Source organism: Malaclemys terrapin, chromosome 2, assembly GCF_027887155.1.
Source record: "Malaclemys terrapin pileata isolate rMalTer1 chromosome 2, rMalTer1.hap1, whole genome shotgun sequence".
Classification (NCBI taxonomy): Eukaryota; Metazoa; Chordata; order Testudines; family Emydidae; genus Malaclemys; species Malaclemys terrapin.
Genome location: NC_071506.1, coordinates 196,201,185 through 196,216,476, shown reverse-complemented (window position 1 = coordinate 196,216,476; position 15,292 = coordinate 196,201,185). Strand labels below are relative to the sequence as shown.

At 39.8% G+C, this 15,292-nt stretch overlaps 1 protein-coding gene across 2 annotated transcripts in view; it reads right to left on the bottom strand.

The window, feature by feature from the left end:
- Window positions 1–15,292, bottom strand: part of AMPH (amphiphysin) — a 185,228-nt gene that overhangs the window by 49,929 nt on the left and 120,007 nt on the right. For both annotated transcript variants that reach the window (XM_054020662.1, XM_054020663.1), the window contains exons 8-11: window positions 13,606–13,681; window positions 11,762–11,844; window positions 8,901–9,042; window positions 3,963–4,091 (exon numbers count right to left, since the gene is read on the bottom strand). In XM_054020662.1, the coding sequence (XP_053876637.1) occupies window positions 3,963–4,091; window positions 8,901–9,042; window positions 11,762–11,844; window positions 13,606–13,681 (430 nt within the window). The remainder of the gene's footprint in view (window positions 1–3,962; window positions 4,092–8,900; window positions 9,043–11,761; window positions 11,845–13,605; window positions 13,682–15,292) is intronic.

The following is a 15,292-nucleotide window of genomic DNA, read 5'->3' as shown; positions in this document are numbered from 1 at the left end:
ATTAACACTCCTCCCCATCCCCACACATACACTAGAATTATATCCTTTGTTAAGATTTGTCAAGTCAGCTTGTCAGCAACATTTAGATTTTATTACACCATAATCTTGAGGTACTAGCAAGGCCAGCCTTACCTAAAATGGCACCTTGGGTGAGGCTAACGGTGGAGCAGGGTTGGACCACGGCTATGAAGTGAACAGGTCTGGGGAGTGGAACCGGAAGGAGGGTGGTTGGGGGGGGAGGCTGTTATTGTGACACTCTCTTGATGCACGGCACCCTGGGCGGTTGCCCCCGTCAACCATCCATAAGGCCGGCCCTGGGCACTAGCACTCATATAGTTATACAGCTTCACGAAATAACTCAGAGTGTTAACCAGTATGTAATCAGAAACAGAATGAGTACAGAGAAATTAATTATCTTTTACTGAGACTTGGGAAGGAAGCTGTTATTTGTGAGAACTGAAACAAATGAGTGGGAGTCTCATTTAATCCCTGCAAAGTGACAAGGTGAAGTATCTGTTGTGATAGGATATGGACTGTTCAAGAGATTATTACATCATCAGTTACCTTTAGGCCAAAATGAACAGCATGCTCATTTTAACTCTAGAAAAAAAATCTCAGAAGAAAGATATAGTTTAATTTAGATACTGAATTATATGAAAACTTAGGAAAGCGAAAAAACAATAATAAAGACGTGAAACACATAGAAATGTCTAACAAATTACTCTGTATATTCTGTAGATTAACCCCTGTAGAACGGGATGAAGCATGAACAAACAATGGCATGATCTACCTCCAAGAAGGCTTGAACTGGGAATGTATTGCAAAGGCAAGATTGTGCCTGTCTAAGCACAAGTGTGCAAGGGAGGAGGAAGATGCAAGAAATGTAGGCACCCATGCTAGGGATCAGCATGATGTGCCCTTTGCCACCCTCTCAGTACAAAGCGTATGTAAGCTCATTGTCAGTACTAGCCACTCCAAAACAGATATAAAGGGGTGGGCAGGGGCCTTGCTTTGCTTCCTCACCAGGAAGAGTCAGTGGAACTAGCTCGGTGCAGTGGGGAGTGCCTGCTGTAGCCTCTTCAAACCTGACTCAACAGCCATGCTCCCCAACCCTCACTAGAGCTCTGGGAGGCATTGTATGTGAGATTTTCAGCATCGGCCTCATGCTGCTCCCACTGAAACAAGTGAGAGTGTTCCCACTCACTGCAATGGAAGCAGCGTTAGGCTAAAGCTGAGTATATTGTCAAAAATCCCCCCTCACACCTGCTTCATCTCTCTAACTAATGTATTTGGCACCCAGAAATTACAGTGATGGGAATAAGCATGGGAATGGCTCATAATCATTTTCCATTTTGTTTATCTGGCGGTTCAAATCCTGAAAATAAAACAATAATGTAAAAAGCAAAAATTATTATTATGCAAGTATTGCAGTGACACCTAAAATCTCTAAATTGTGTCAAATACCTTCAGTATCCCAACCTAACGCTGTCTGAAGAGAGGGGTGTGAGACCAGGGAAGAAGAGAAAACACATAACAAAGCAACAAAACACAATTCTAAATTATCACCTTTCTCTGCTCTCCCAAGATGTCAGTTTTCTCTATGTCTGTCTTTTAGTCAATGGGAATTAAATGCTTTCCTGAAAAGGGATGGACATAAGCATGTCCATACTACTTTCCTGAATCAGAGCCCTAAATTTTAAACTCTCTCAGGAAGGACTGTCCTTATTTTTACATCTTGTGCGGCACCAAGCACATCGTTGGTGCTTATTAAACAAACAAACAATGACCAATTATCATAATAGTTTTTTTCCCTTGTGCTGGAGGGGAAAGGAGGGCACGCTCTGAACTATTGAAAATCCTTTTTGAATGTGCAGCTAGCGCAGCATGGCACCATTCATCAATCTGTGGCTTTAATTGTTTTAAAGCTCTGCACCAGCAGAAGGCTTTGTGGGCTTGATGGCATTCATAACACTCGGAACGGACTGCCAAACCAACTAGAGTAACACAATACTACATACATAATATATAATGTAAAAGTGTATGAGAGGCGAGTATGCTTTCTACTCTTTTCATTTATTATATTTTCAATAATTACTTCCCTTATAGAAACCTACAACACTCAATAACACCCGTAGTAAAAACATCATATTCTCTCAGTGCATGCATATATGTTTACCCCAAATTCTTAGTTACATTAAAGACCCTTTACACCATCTGGCAGTGTAAAAGGGCCTTGAAGGTGGCAGAAATGTGATTGACCTTCATTCAGGGCCCTATTAGATCTTAGTGTAAATGAAAATCAGGCCCACCGCTATCAATCTATCTAGACAGATGCAAATTAGATAGATATAATACTTAATGCAGGGGGTTATATTCAGGAACAGGTTAGAATAGCACCTTCTGCGGAAGCCAGGACTCACTTTTCCCCACAGTGGCAAGTCCACATGAACTCAGAATGCTGTGGTGCAAGGCACCTGAAACACTCACTCTGTCAGGGCCCTCACAACCTACCTGCAAAGGCCTCACAGTTAGTGGTTTTGGCCCAGGAGGGGTGTGTGGCCATGGTGGTCAAGGCACGCACTGTTTCACTACATCCTTCTGCCAGCAAGGCCCCTACGGGGCACTGATTATAAGGGGTTGTCTCTACTACAAGTACTACAGCAGCACAGCTCGTGCTGCAACTGTGCCACTGTAGTACTATGGTGTAGATACCTATGACAGCAACGGAAGGGGCTTTTCCATCACTGCAGTAAATCCAGAGGTGATAGCTAGGCCAATGGAAAAATTCTTCCATCGACCTAGTTGTGTCTGCAGTGCGGTTCGGTCAACCTAATTACGTCACACAGGACATGACATTTCTCACAGCCCTGAGCGATGTAGCTAGGTTCAAGGTGACCTAAGTTTAAGGTGTAAGCCAGGTCTAAATTAATGCTGTCTTCACCAAGGTAGAATCCTTGCGAAAGGTGGCATTGCATTTTTGTCAAGAAAATCGAAATATTACTTGAACTGAGTCTGGAATCTAATTTTGTTTTTCTTAATTCTGTTTACACCCTCTTGATCTTATATAAATGTAGGTGAAAATATTAACTCTCAAACACATACCACGTTAATTCATACTTTTTATATTTGTACACAGCATACCAGACCTAGGCTCAGATTTCAGACCATTTGTACCTATAATTACCATGACTGTGCCTGCAATCACAATAACTAAGTGAAATTTATGCATGAACATTTTGCACAACTGATTTTTGTTATAGGTATTTGAACCTAGACCATTTTTTATTTTATTTTACAGTATAATTAGACTAAGAAATTAACTTATCTTGTACAGTGCATTGTTGTGTAATTAATATTCACACAGGTCAAAACCAGAGAAGTACCTGATTCAGTTGGGGATGCTTTGCATGAATACATGCAAATATATATTTTGCTTTCAATACACACAGTTATGCAGAAATGTGCACAAAAACATAACTGAAATCACAGAGTGTCACCCTACCCTCCCACCTCCCACTGCTTTCCCCAGTCAGAATCAAGAGAGAAAGATTTTTTTTCCTCGTGATTTTGTTGGAAGCCCATAAATTAGCCCAGGATTGCTCAAAAGTGGATTTTGGGATATTTGGAAGCATTAGGCTTTAAAAAAAAAAAAACTAGGCTGAATTTTTAATGAAACCTGAAATCAGATGACTGTCAAGTTTAGTTACAAACATTTCACAGGCCTTTTAGCTGTAGCCATCCTCAGTAAATCGTATTTCTTCATTTTTTCAATATGCCATCACTGCTAATCCTTTTGAGAATGAACAATATGTATAACTCATTCAACGATACTATAAAAGATCAGTGTTGCATGCCCTCTGCACTCAGAACCTCAAATGACATTAATAGTAGTCCCCCTCTTGGAGAATTGGAGGATTTGCAAAATTAGACTCGTATTGTAGCAACCCATCTCTGAGACTGACCTGTGAAGGAGTTGTCACACTGATTTCTGGTACAAAGTTGTCCTCAAAGAAGCTGATGATATTCTCCTGCTGCAGCTCCTTTGTGGGTGTGAGTTTAGGCATCGGTGGGACAGGAGGCCCTTTCCTCAACTAGGCAAAGAGCAAAAATATCACAAAGTAAAACCTTAAGGCAGGTATAATGGAATTAATTTTAGGTTTTAAGTAGGACTAAAATAAACAGTTAATCTTAAGTATTTTGGGGTTAGATTCTGATCTCAGTTGCTTCAGTGCAAATCTGAAGTAACTCCACTGACCTCAGCAACTCCACTGTTGTAATTCAGATCAGAAACTCACTGTCTGACTATTCAAAATCATCTGGTTTGAGGGAAGAAAACATTTTTTAAAATAAATATCTCGCATCTATGGGGACTCCAGTTGAGAGGATTAATACGACAGCATTTCTTGGCTGAAGATTCAAACTATTAGGGTAATAGGCTGGAAGACACTTCACCTGCAACACAGTAGCATCATTTGCACTGCCATGTTGCACAGAAACTTAACTCTCTCATTACTTGTTTGCTTAAACTTTCTTCAGTTTATGTCATTTTTCTGACTCATGTTCACCCATTATTTAAGACTGGTAATGTTAAATAGCTGGCAGGACTGGGAACTAATGTCCATTTTCCCTAAGACTAAGGGAATGTCTATGCTACCCTGGAGTTTGGACCATGGAGGTGTGAATAGCAGTGTGTTCCAAAGTGCTGCGTTGTAACTCCCCTGTGTGGACGACAAAAGGTGCCAATCATCTACATCAAAACTTTTTTCTTGACTGTGGCTTCTTATCCAATAGAAAATGTGTAAGATTTTCTTTATTTAAAACTACAAGCAAACATTCCAGAATGAAATCAATTAAAGGCCAGTGATTTAGCCTGAAGTTTCCTAGTCCCCATTTGATAGGCTAGGTACAATACTGTATATATTACTGTTCAAGAGGAAACTTGAGTGCCTATAGAAAAATCTTATTTTATCCTTGTGCTATTATACTCTAGTTTGACATAAACTGCATGTTATACTCTAGTTTGACATAAACTGCTTCACCCTGACACAGGATTTGTTAAATTTTGCAGTTACAAAAGTTATTTGCTGTGGTGACATGTTTCAATGTGGAATAATCTAATGGTAAATAAATATTTTGGAATCTTCTGTTTTCCAGGGAAACTATCCAGTATATTGTCTGGGATAGAGTACATTAAAAAAAATATTGTAGTTTTGTGGCAAAGTAATCTTTTTACACTTATCATTAATTTTAGGGGTCTACAAATTTCAGATGCGGCCATCAAAGGCTTGTGCTCTTGAAATCCTCAAATATGAAAGAATGAAAAATAGCAGGTCTTTTAGGACAAGTTTTTAATCTTTGTCTTGTGGGTCCTGATCCAAAGCTGAGTGAAGTCAATGGGAATCTTTCTATGACTTTCTGGGCTTTGCCTCAGGCCCTTAGTGCAGACTCCCATCAAAGACAGGCAAACAAAAAAAAAGATTGAACTCATGGTCCTGAATCAGTAAAGCACGCAAGTAATCGTGCCTCTAATCAGCAACAACACTTAAGTATGTGCTTAACTTTAAGGACAGATTTATGTCCCATTGATGTTAATGAAACTACTCACCTATGTAAGTTAAACATAGGTGTATGAGTATTTGAAGGATTTGCGCTTATGGCATCACATATGTATTTTAATCGCATTTTTCTCTGTTTTAAAATATATATAATATATGAATTTGTTCAAAATTTTCTACAACCACTACAAATTCCTAGATAAACAACTCTGGAGTGCATGAATGAGGCTTAAAGAGGGGAAAGTGTTATTTCAGGACAGAGGGGAAACTTTAGGTCAGAGAAAGTTTATGGAGTGTCAAACTATATTAAACATTTGAGAACAGAGGGATGGAGTAATATAGAAAATGATTTCCCCTCAGCATCCCATTAGCTCAGGGGTGGGCAAACCTTTTGGCCAAAGGGCCACATCCGAGTATGAAAACTGTATGGCGGGCCATAAATACTCACAAAATTGGGGTTGGGGTGCAGGAAGGAGTCAGGGCTCAGGCTGGGCGTGCAGGCTCTGGAGTGAGGCCAGAAATGAGGAGTTCAGGGTGCGGGAGGGGGCACTGGGCTGGGATAAGGTGTTGGGGTGCGGGATCAGGGCTCCAGCTGGGGATGCAGGCTCAGGGGTGGGGCTGGGGATGAGGGGTTTTGGGTGCAGGAGGGTGCTCCGGGCTGGGATCGAGGGGTTTGGAGGCAGGAGGGGGATCAGGGCTGGGGCAGGGGGTTGAGGTGTGTGGAGAGGCTCAGTGGTGCAGGCTCTGGGTGGCGCTTACCTCAAGGAACTCCTGGAAGCAGCAGCAGCATGTCCCCTCTCTGGGTCCTACATGGAGGCACGGCCAGGCGGCTCTGCATGCTGCTCCATTTGCAGGCGCCGCCCCTGCAGCTCCCATTGGCCATTGTTCCCAGCCAGTAGGAGCTGTGGGGGCAGTGCTTGGGGCGGGGGCAGCAAGCGGAACCTCCTGGCTGACCCTAAACATAGAAGCCAGAGAGGAGATATGCCTCTGCTTCCGGGAGCTGCGCGGAGCAGTCGCCGACCCCGCTCCCCAGCTGGAGCGCAGGAGCGGGACAAGCCCCAGACCCTACTCCCCAATGGGAGCTTGAGGGCCGGATTAATTTGGCTGGTGGGCCGGTTATGGCCTGCGGGCCGTAGTTTGCCCCCCCCACACACACATTAGATCATCAAGTTTAATTTTCAACATGGCATTAACCAAATCAAACAGTGTTGACTTAATTGACACCAGGATTTTTTTTTCAAAATGCCATTGAGCTGTGTGGCTGAAATGAGAAATTATGCAACATTTCTTAAAATCTAGTAATATTTGTCTTTTTTTCATCCTGATCGACTAAAGCATTTAACATACATGTGTAACTAAGTATTTGCGTAGTCCCATTAACTACCTACTTTCTTAAGTGCTTTACTTGATAGAGGCCTGAATGATGCTGCACCCATGAATTCTGTGATTATAACTGTGATAAACAGCACCAAGCAAAGATGGTAGAAAAGATAACATTCAGAGTCTACAGTCAGGAACTAACAAAATCTAAGGACATCTACTGTACAGTAGGTCTGTACAGCATTGTTTCCTGCACTGAGGAGAATCTGGTGGTAGACAGTACTGCACTTTTCCAGATGTAACTAGCATGCTGTGATGACACATTTCTTACAACGTGACACAGAAAAAGTGACAAAATAAATCAAATCATATTTATTCTTTAGGAAAGGAAACTATAATCCCTTTGATATCACAAGAATAAAAATAGTCCTAAATATGGATTTACCATGACTAATACCTAATATGATATTCGTGCCTATGAAAATGTAAAAAACAGGCATATAAATCTTGGGCAGACCCTCAGATGATGTAAAGCAATGTATCTTCAATGAAATCAATAGGGCAACACTGAATTACACCAGCTGAGGATCTGGTCCTTCAGTGCTGCAAGTAGACTGTGAATTACAGAGGCAAGCCGTGTAAAAACACACTCTTCAGAGACAAATAATGTCATGAAAATACAATTATTTTTTAACGGTTCCCCATATAAAAAATAGGGATTGCCCCATATGCTGCAGTACCACTATTTTACATACAGTATGTCAAACTACTGCCATATTTTTACTGTAAACTTAAAAAAAATGTAATTCTGTAATCTCTTTCTTTTTATAAGGGTATTAGCTGTGTTGTTCTTGTTTTAATTAAACTTTAAACGCTGCCTTACTATAGAAACTATATGGTTGGTATATGTGTAAAGCATCATGTACAATTCTTACACTACTGAAGTTGCCATTAATGAGCCTGATTCTTATCTCACTTACACTGATGAGAATCATGAATGATTCCATTGAGATCAAACTTCTCACTCTAGTATAAAATCAGTATAACAGGACAATCAGGTCCAATAAGTATTTTGCCAAAAATTACCGCAGTAGTACAGTATTTGAGCTACCACAATTATTCCTTATCCCAGGGGTCAGCAACCTTTCAGAAGTGCTGTGCCGAGTCTTCATTTATTCACTCTGATTTAAGGTTTCGCGTGCCAGTAATACATTTGAACGTTTTTAGAAGGTCTCTTTCTATAAGTTTCTAATATATAACTAAACTATTGTTGTATGTAAAGTAAATAAGGTTTTTAAAATGTTTAAGAAGCTTCATTTAAAATTAAATTAAAATGCAGAGCCCCCCGGACCGGTGGCCAGGACCTGGGCAGTGTGAGTGCCACTGAAAATCAGCTCACATGCCGCCTTCGGCACGTGTGCCATAGGTTGCCTACTCCTGCCTTATCCCAAGGAAAGCAAAAATTATGGTATCTCAGATAGCACTGTGTGACAACACTTGGTTAATGTTGACTTTTTAATGGCAATGCTGTGCATAAATAGTCAATAATAAAAGAAAATGTAATCTACAATTCTATTTTTGTATTAATACACATACATGTTTTTAAAAGTTTTTCATATGGTAATTTATGTGCTAGATAGATCTAGTTCCCATGAAAACCCTGAATACGCATCCTTTTAAAGGTACTATTCATAAGTATCTCAACACATACATAGTTCAATCAGCACTACTTTCTAGTCTCAATCCGTTCTCCTATCACCTGTTCTTAAGATCAATTTCAACAAGCATCTGCAACAGGGGAACAAACAGTTGGGGCAACTCATGGTATCACAGCCCTTCCTGACAAAGCCGCATCAGTGCGGCTCACCATCACTCTTCATTTTAATTTAGAAATCACTCCTCCTGCATTCCAGCACTCACCACCCAAATGTAAATCTCACCGGATTTATCTGCTGTGGAATCTCCCACAATAGCTCATCTACTTCTGTGTAAGAGGCCCACTCCCCAGGTTAGCTTTGCTCCTACCTGTGAAGGTGATTTAGGCCGAGCTGGTGCAGGAGATGAAACAGGTGCCAGTGTATGATTGGGACTAGATGAAGGGCTAGGCAGGGGAGAAGCCTCCTCAGGGGGCGATGGTGTTTTCGCAATGCGGAGTGGACCTGAATCACTGGATGAACACAAAGTAACAAGTTCTGAATATATCATGAGGCTTCACTGACTTTATACCATGAGTTACATTTCTGAACCCTTTGAGAAATGTAGGTTTCTGACTCTATAGCCTCAAATAATGATATTTTTGACACAATAGTTGAAATGCATCCCTGGCATCAGGGATGTATTTGGCCTCTTATGTAATTAAATAACTAAAACAGTGATTAAATTCAACCTATCAATGAACTATAGTGTCAAAGGAAATCCTTATTTTCTAGAGGTTGTTTTCTAGAACATCTACTGTTCTCGTGCCTATATCTTCAAAAAATAGAGTCCTTACATTTCAGAAGATTCTGTATTTGAAATGATTTCTCATGTCAGTTTGAAAGTATAATAAAATGTGAATGACAATTATTGTCATTAACTCATTAACCAATTTACTTTAGACAGCTCACAATCTAAAAGGCTCCAATGATATACAATCCCAGTTCAAGGCTCAATAATAAATATTAGTAATCATACAGAACAGCTATAAGACGAAATTTAATCAAAAAACAAAGTATACTACTAATTATAGGGCCACATTTTCAGCTGGTGTAAATCAGCATAGCTCAGTTGATTTTGTTAGAGCTACATCAATTTATACCAACTGGATCAGACTCAAAGTCTGAGGGACATTTTACTGTCTAGAGATTTCTAAAGTCTAATATTGAAGAAAACAGATTTTTCCTTCTATAATTAATGAGCCTACAGTCTACAGCGTTCTATGAGCACAGTATTCAATAAGAGGAGAACTGGCCGTACGTATCTTTAGGGAGAAGTGAAGCATTACATGATTGAGGAGACCAGCCACAATCATGTTCTTAATACTAAAGCAAAGCAAATTTATTCTTTGGCAAAAATATATTTTAGCTCACACTCACCACCTCTTTCTGTGGAAATATTTAAAAAAAAAAGGAATATGCAGTTATTAAAAAGCTCCTTCCTATCTATTTTATTTCCCTTCAAGGTAGCGTATTCAATTACATGCCCCTTTAATTTTTGTTTTGTTTTCCTTCTCCCACCCTCTGAAGAAAAGTTCAAACTTGATTGTGTTCTTTATTTACTTCTTAATAAAAAATAACAACTGTCTTATCCTGAAATTATCCTTTCCTGAGTTCCTGAACAAGCTTTTGGAACGCCAGTAAAAAACCGCCCCCAAAGAATCCATTCAGGTTTGACAAAATCTAGTGCATGTTGGGACATAAGGTATTTCAGAGTGTGCACTGTAGTTAATTTTATGCAGGCTTTCAGCAAAACAGTTATACTCAAGTAAAGCTGTTGGTTCTTCAGCTTAATGCTGAATCTTAGCATAGTGAAAAACTTCCAAACCAGAGTTATGATAGTAGTCACACAACAAGATAATGTAGTGATACCAAAAAAAAAAAAAAAAAAAAAAATACCCCAAAAACTTGTGTGTCACAGTGAAAGGTCAAAAATACAAGGTTATTTAAATAAATTAGAAAAAAAGCCCATATTGCATTAACCACTCTCTCTTCTGGCAAGAGTAACTTGGCAAAGGAAGAGCAGGGGAAGCACGGGTGTGTTTGTAGAGCCACAGATGGCCAGAATACGGGTATATATTAATGCTAGTTTTAAAGTATTTTGATGGAAAATTCCTAATGGAAAGAGTGGTTTCTGTAAAATCAAAGTTTCTGCAAGTGCATCATGGGAGGGAAGTCCATAGGGAAGAATGGGGACATTAAGGAACTCCCATGAGGCACTGTGGAAGCTCACACAGATGCAGATTAATGTCGAACAAACCCAAAATGAAATGTTTGAATAATTCTGAATAGACATTTTTCTAACCTTTGCATTTTGTGAAAAGTTCCAGTATTTCAAGTTTTCCTTCTGAATTAGGATGAAAACAAATGCTGAAATATTGGAATCTCCTTTGGGACAGAAATTCTGTTTTTTGATCAGCTCTAATTAATGCTAATGTGACACTGTTCTAGGGGCAAATTAGCACGTTGGTCAAAATTTAGTTTCACGATTGCTTATGCAAGGGATGATGGTTATAAATGCAGGAATTATGTATTCTGTCTCTCTAAAACTTCCATTTTTTTCTATAGATCAGTACCATTCTTTTTACACTTTGTGCCTTTTCATCCCATCATCATTATACAACTGAAAGTAGAAAACATTTCTGTCTATGCCAGGCAGAGAGGCAGGAGATCATGCTGTGTGCAAAGTAAAAGTCAGGAGATAAAGGATCAGTATCACTAACCCCAAGTGTTCCAAAATCATGAGCTAAGCTCCCATAAAGCATGAGATTGGCTTAGAAATAATAATTTTATATATATGAGAAATGTATATATAATTTTGGGATTCTTTTAATTTGCCTTTCAGTTTTTGAACCTTTAGGGGGCACTTGGGCCATGTACTCAGGCTTTCCTTAGCAACCATGAGGGTTAAAAACAGACTTTGTTTTTAATGAAATCTGAGATTCTCACCTACTCACATGCCTTCAGGAGCCATGGCTTTAAGTAAAACACCATGTATTACAAGACTTGTGGTAAAATAATTACACAAGACAACACTGTTGTATATTTCACCTATAAGAATGCAAGGGCCAGATCCTTAGCTGCTGCACATTGATGTACATAGATGAAGGTGTAGCACTACCACATGCTATAGGTGGGTTGACTATTTTGGAAAGGTGAAAGCCCATTGTAATTTCATAAACAACGTATTACCTGGGTGCTCCTTGGATGGTAAAGGCCTTGTCAGCATGCTGATCTCCCAACTTGGTAATCACCTCATACAGTTTGTGGCATAGCTGAGAAGAAAAACACTTGTCTATTAAATGTGATATTAGGTTAAAGGTTGCAATATTAGATAAAAGTGCAGATGGTAAGCCTGGTTTAGAAATTGCTGACTTCTCTAAAAAAATATAGACCTCTTCAGATATACCATAGGGCCATGTTCATTTAGGGCCTGATTCAAAGCCTACTGAAGTTGTGATGATTTGGGGAGTCTATGTACAATTTATTCATTCTCTATATGATTATTAATTCCATGTGTTACTCTAACCCGCAATGTATAGTGAGTGAGCCATAGCTGTCAAGGACAACTCTTGCATATTCACACCCTATCTGGATGAAGCTACAGAACAAATAAAAGAAGTTGTTAACATGAATGGCTCCCATTCAAATGAGAATAGCGTAGGACATTGGGTTGTCTGAAGCCTAGGAAAACAAGTTTTCTTCAACTTCTCTGCAGCGTTCCTTGGTTTGAAGGAATGGAATTTCCCCAGAAGCAGGACAAAGAACCAAGTTACTAGTACTAGCTTTTAACAAAACACAGACTGAGTGTGTCAGGGAGACAAAGGAAGCTTAGGGCAGGAGAGATGAACAAAGGGACAGGCTTTTGAGGGAAAGGGGACTTCTTTGACTACAGAATCAGCCAACGAAGAAGGGAGCTGTCTGCAGGAGGGAGAGAGAGAAAGCAAAAGAGAGAGATTCCATGATTCAATAATTAATTGACATTTGTAAAGTGCTATAGGGTGTTTCTTAGATGAAAAAGAGGCCAATTTTATGGCATATTTTGGTTTGTGTGGAGAGCTTCTGAAGGGAGCCAGTCTTAAACTAACTTTATTAACAATAGAGTGCTGTTAATTACCAGGCTCAATCCACAGGTTTGCCCTTAATCCACCCTTACATACTAAAGATATGAAGCATAACTCACCCTGTACCAGTACTGTAGAAGGGTGTGGGTTTTATCATTGCATACAACTAAAGTGCATACCTCTAGAATTCATACCCAAAAGAACAGGCTATTTTTTTTATTTTTGGAATATGGTGGGATCTCCAACCTGTAAGAGGACAGTGGTTGGAGATTTCAAGTGTGAGGCACAGTCAAGGTTACTGTTGGACCCTTACCTGAAAACTTGGTTAGTTTCTAATATTTCTTTAACTCTCTCTCTCTCACACACACACACACACAGCCCTGGTCTGCATACAGTTATTGTACCAATTTAACTATTTTTAAATTTAACTGATTTTTGGGTGTAGACAAGCTCTTAGGCACTGACTTGGTGAAGTATATAAGCATACGGTCATAAGTGTCTTACTGAAGTTACTCTGTTTGCTTGAGAACAATGGGCATATTGATACATTGCTGGCAGTGTAGGAATTCACAGAGGTAGATCTTGAAAAGGGAAGCTTCTACCACTGCCTCTTGCACTTGTTGAGCTGATGCAGTTTTAAAATTAATGCTGGCACAAGGTGCTCAGCAACCTTGCCCCATAATAATGTATAAGAGGACAGTATGAAGGAAAAAGAGAGAGGGAGGACATTCTAACAAAGAGAAAGAATTTAACTTTGCAACTGCAGTTGGATTTTAATCCGACAATGTCAGGGACATTACTTTGGCACAGTGCGAAGAAGTGTAGTGAAAACTCATGTTAATACTACACTGTGACCAGGGATCAAGGCAGTAAGGACAAATTCTCAGATACATCGCTGCAATATTTTCCACTGCTCCCAAAGGCGATATTTGTTTGTTGCATAATTCACACAGCACATTCAGTTTTACTCACCAAAGCTATTTCCTTGTGAAACTTGGCTTCGAGGCTGGATATATTTTTGAAAGTGTTCACATAGAAGCCAACTCGTCTGAAAGAAGATGACAGAGAGAAAGGAAAAAAGGAGGGTGAAGAGAGAGGAAAGAAAATGAGCTGTACATTTCTGTCAAACAACAAGCAACATTCTTTATTGTGTTCTGATGATTCTGAGGAAAGCAAACAATTGAACGGAATATTAAACAAAAAATTGTATCTTGATTCACTGATCATGTAACAATTCCTGAAGTGGTGCAGCTGGGGGCCAGATTCTGCCACCCTTGTTCATGCTGAGAGTTACTTTCTTCCTGACATGGTCCTATTTATGTCAGTGGAAATACTTAGGGAGTAAATTAATGCTCAATGTGAATAAGGGTGGTAGAATCTGTGCTGTAGGCATTATCACTGAAGTTAATATAATCAGTACCCAATATACAATGATAATTATGTATTGTACATAAGCTCCTACCATGTTAGTACAGAATCATTATTATTATATATTTATAGTACAGTAGCCTCTACAGAGCACCAATGGGAGCAGGGCCCCACTGTGCTACGCACTGTACAAATACATAGTAAGAGCCTTCGGGCATGAGAGAGAGGAACAAAAAGGACAGGCTTTTGGAATTTACAGTCTAAATAGACAAGACAAAGGGTGGGAGGGGAAAGGCGAGGCAATCAGAAGTGAAGTGACTTGCCTTAGGCTACACTGCAAGCCAGTGGCAGAGTCTAAAATAGAACCAAGATCTCTTGGATCTGAGTCCAGTGCCCTACCCTGGACCACGCTGCCTATTCAAATCATAGTAATTTCAGATCCAAGAGATGAGAAACATGTTCCCCAAATCTGGAATACCCATCTAGTTGCTGGCCTTACTGAAACAAGAATATATGTTGTTTAAAGCATCCAGGCTTTAACCAAGCAAAAAAAAATGGCAGTGTCTATTTTTCACAAGACCCATGCTGAGCTCTTTCAGTCTCACTACAAAAAGAAGAACAGGAGTACTTGTGGCACCTTAGAGACTAACAAATTTATTAGAGCATAAGCTTTCGTGGACTACAGTGGGCTGTAGTCCACGAAAGCTTATGCTCTAATAAATTTGTTAGTCTCTAAGGTGCCACAAGTACTCCTGTTCTTCTTTTTGCGGATACAGACTAACACGGCTGTTACTCTGAAAAAAGTCTCACTACAGTAACACAGTGAGGCAGGCAAGATTAGCAAATACTCCTGTGCTCCTAGAGATTAGTGCAGCAGTATCTTATCTCACATAGGGCTTCTATGGTGGAGAACATTATAGTACCTGAGTGCTTCACAAACATTAATGAATATATTTTCACAGCATCCCCGTGAGATGAGGTGGCATTATTTCTGTTTTACAGATGGGGAACTAAGGCACAGAGACATTAATGTCAAAAGCACACACTAAATGTTGGGTGATCAATTTGAAAATCTGAGGGGTTTTGGGGGGCATTTAACAATGTATGGTTCTTTTTTGTTCAGAACACAGTCTCACAGACTTCAGTTGCAGTCAGCACTTCTGCAAATCTGATCTCCAGGTTGTCAAATTGGGCATCCAGAAAATGAGGTACATACAGTTAGTGACCTCCTGTGAAAAGTTTGGTTCAAGTGACTTGCACAGGATTGCACAGGAACTCTGTGACAGAGACA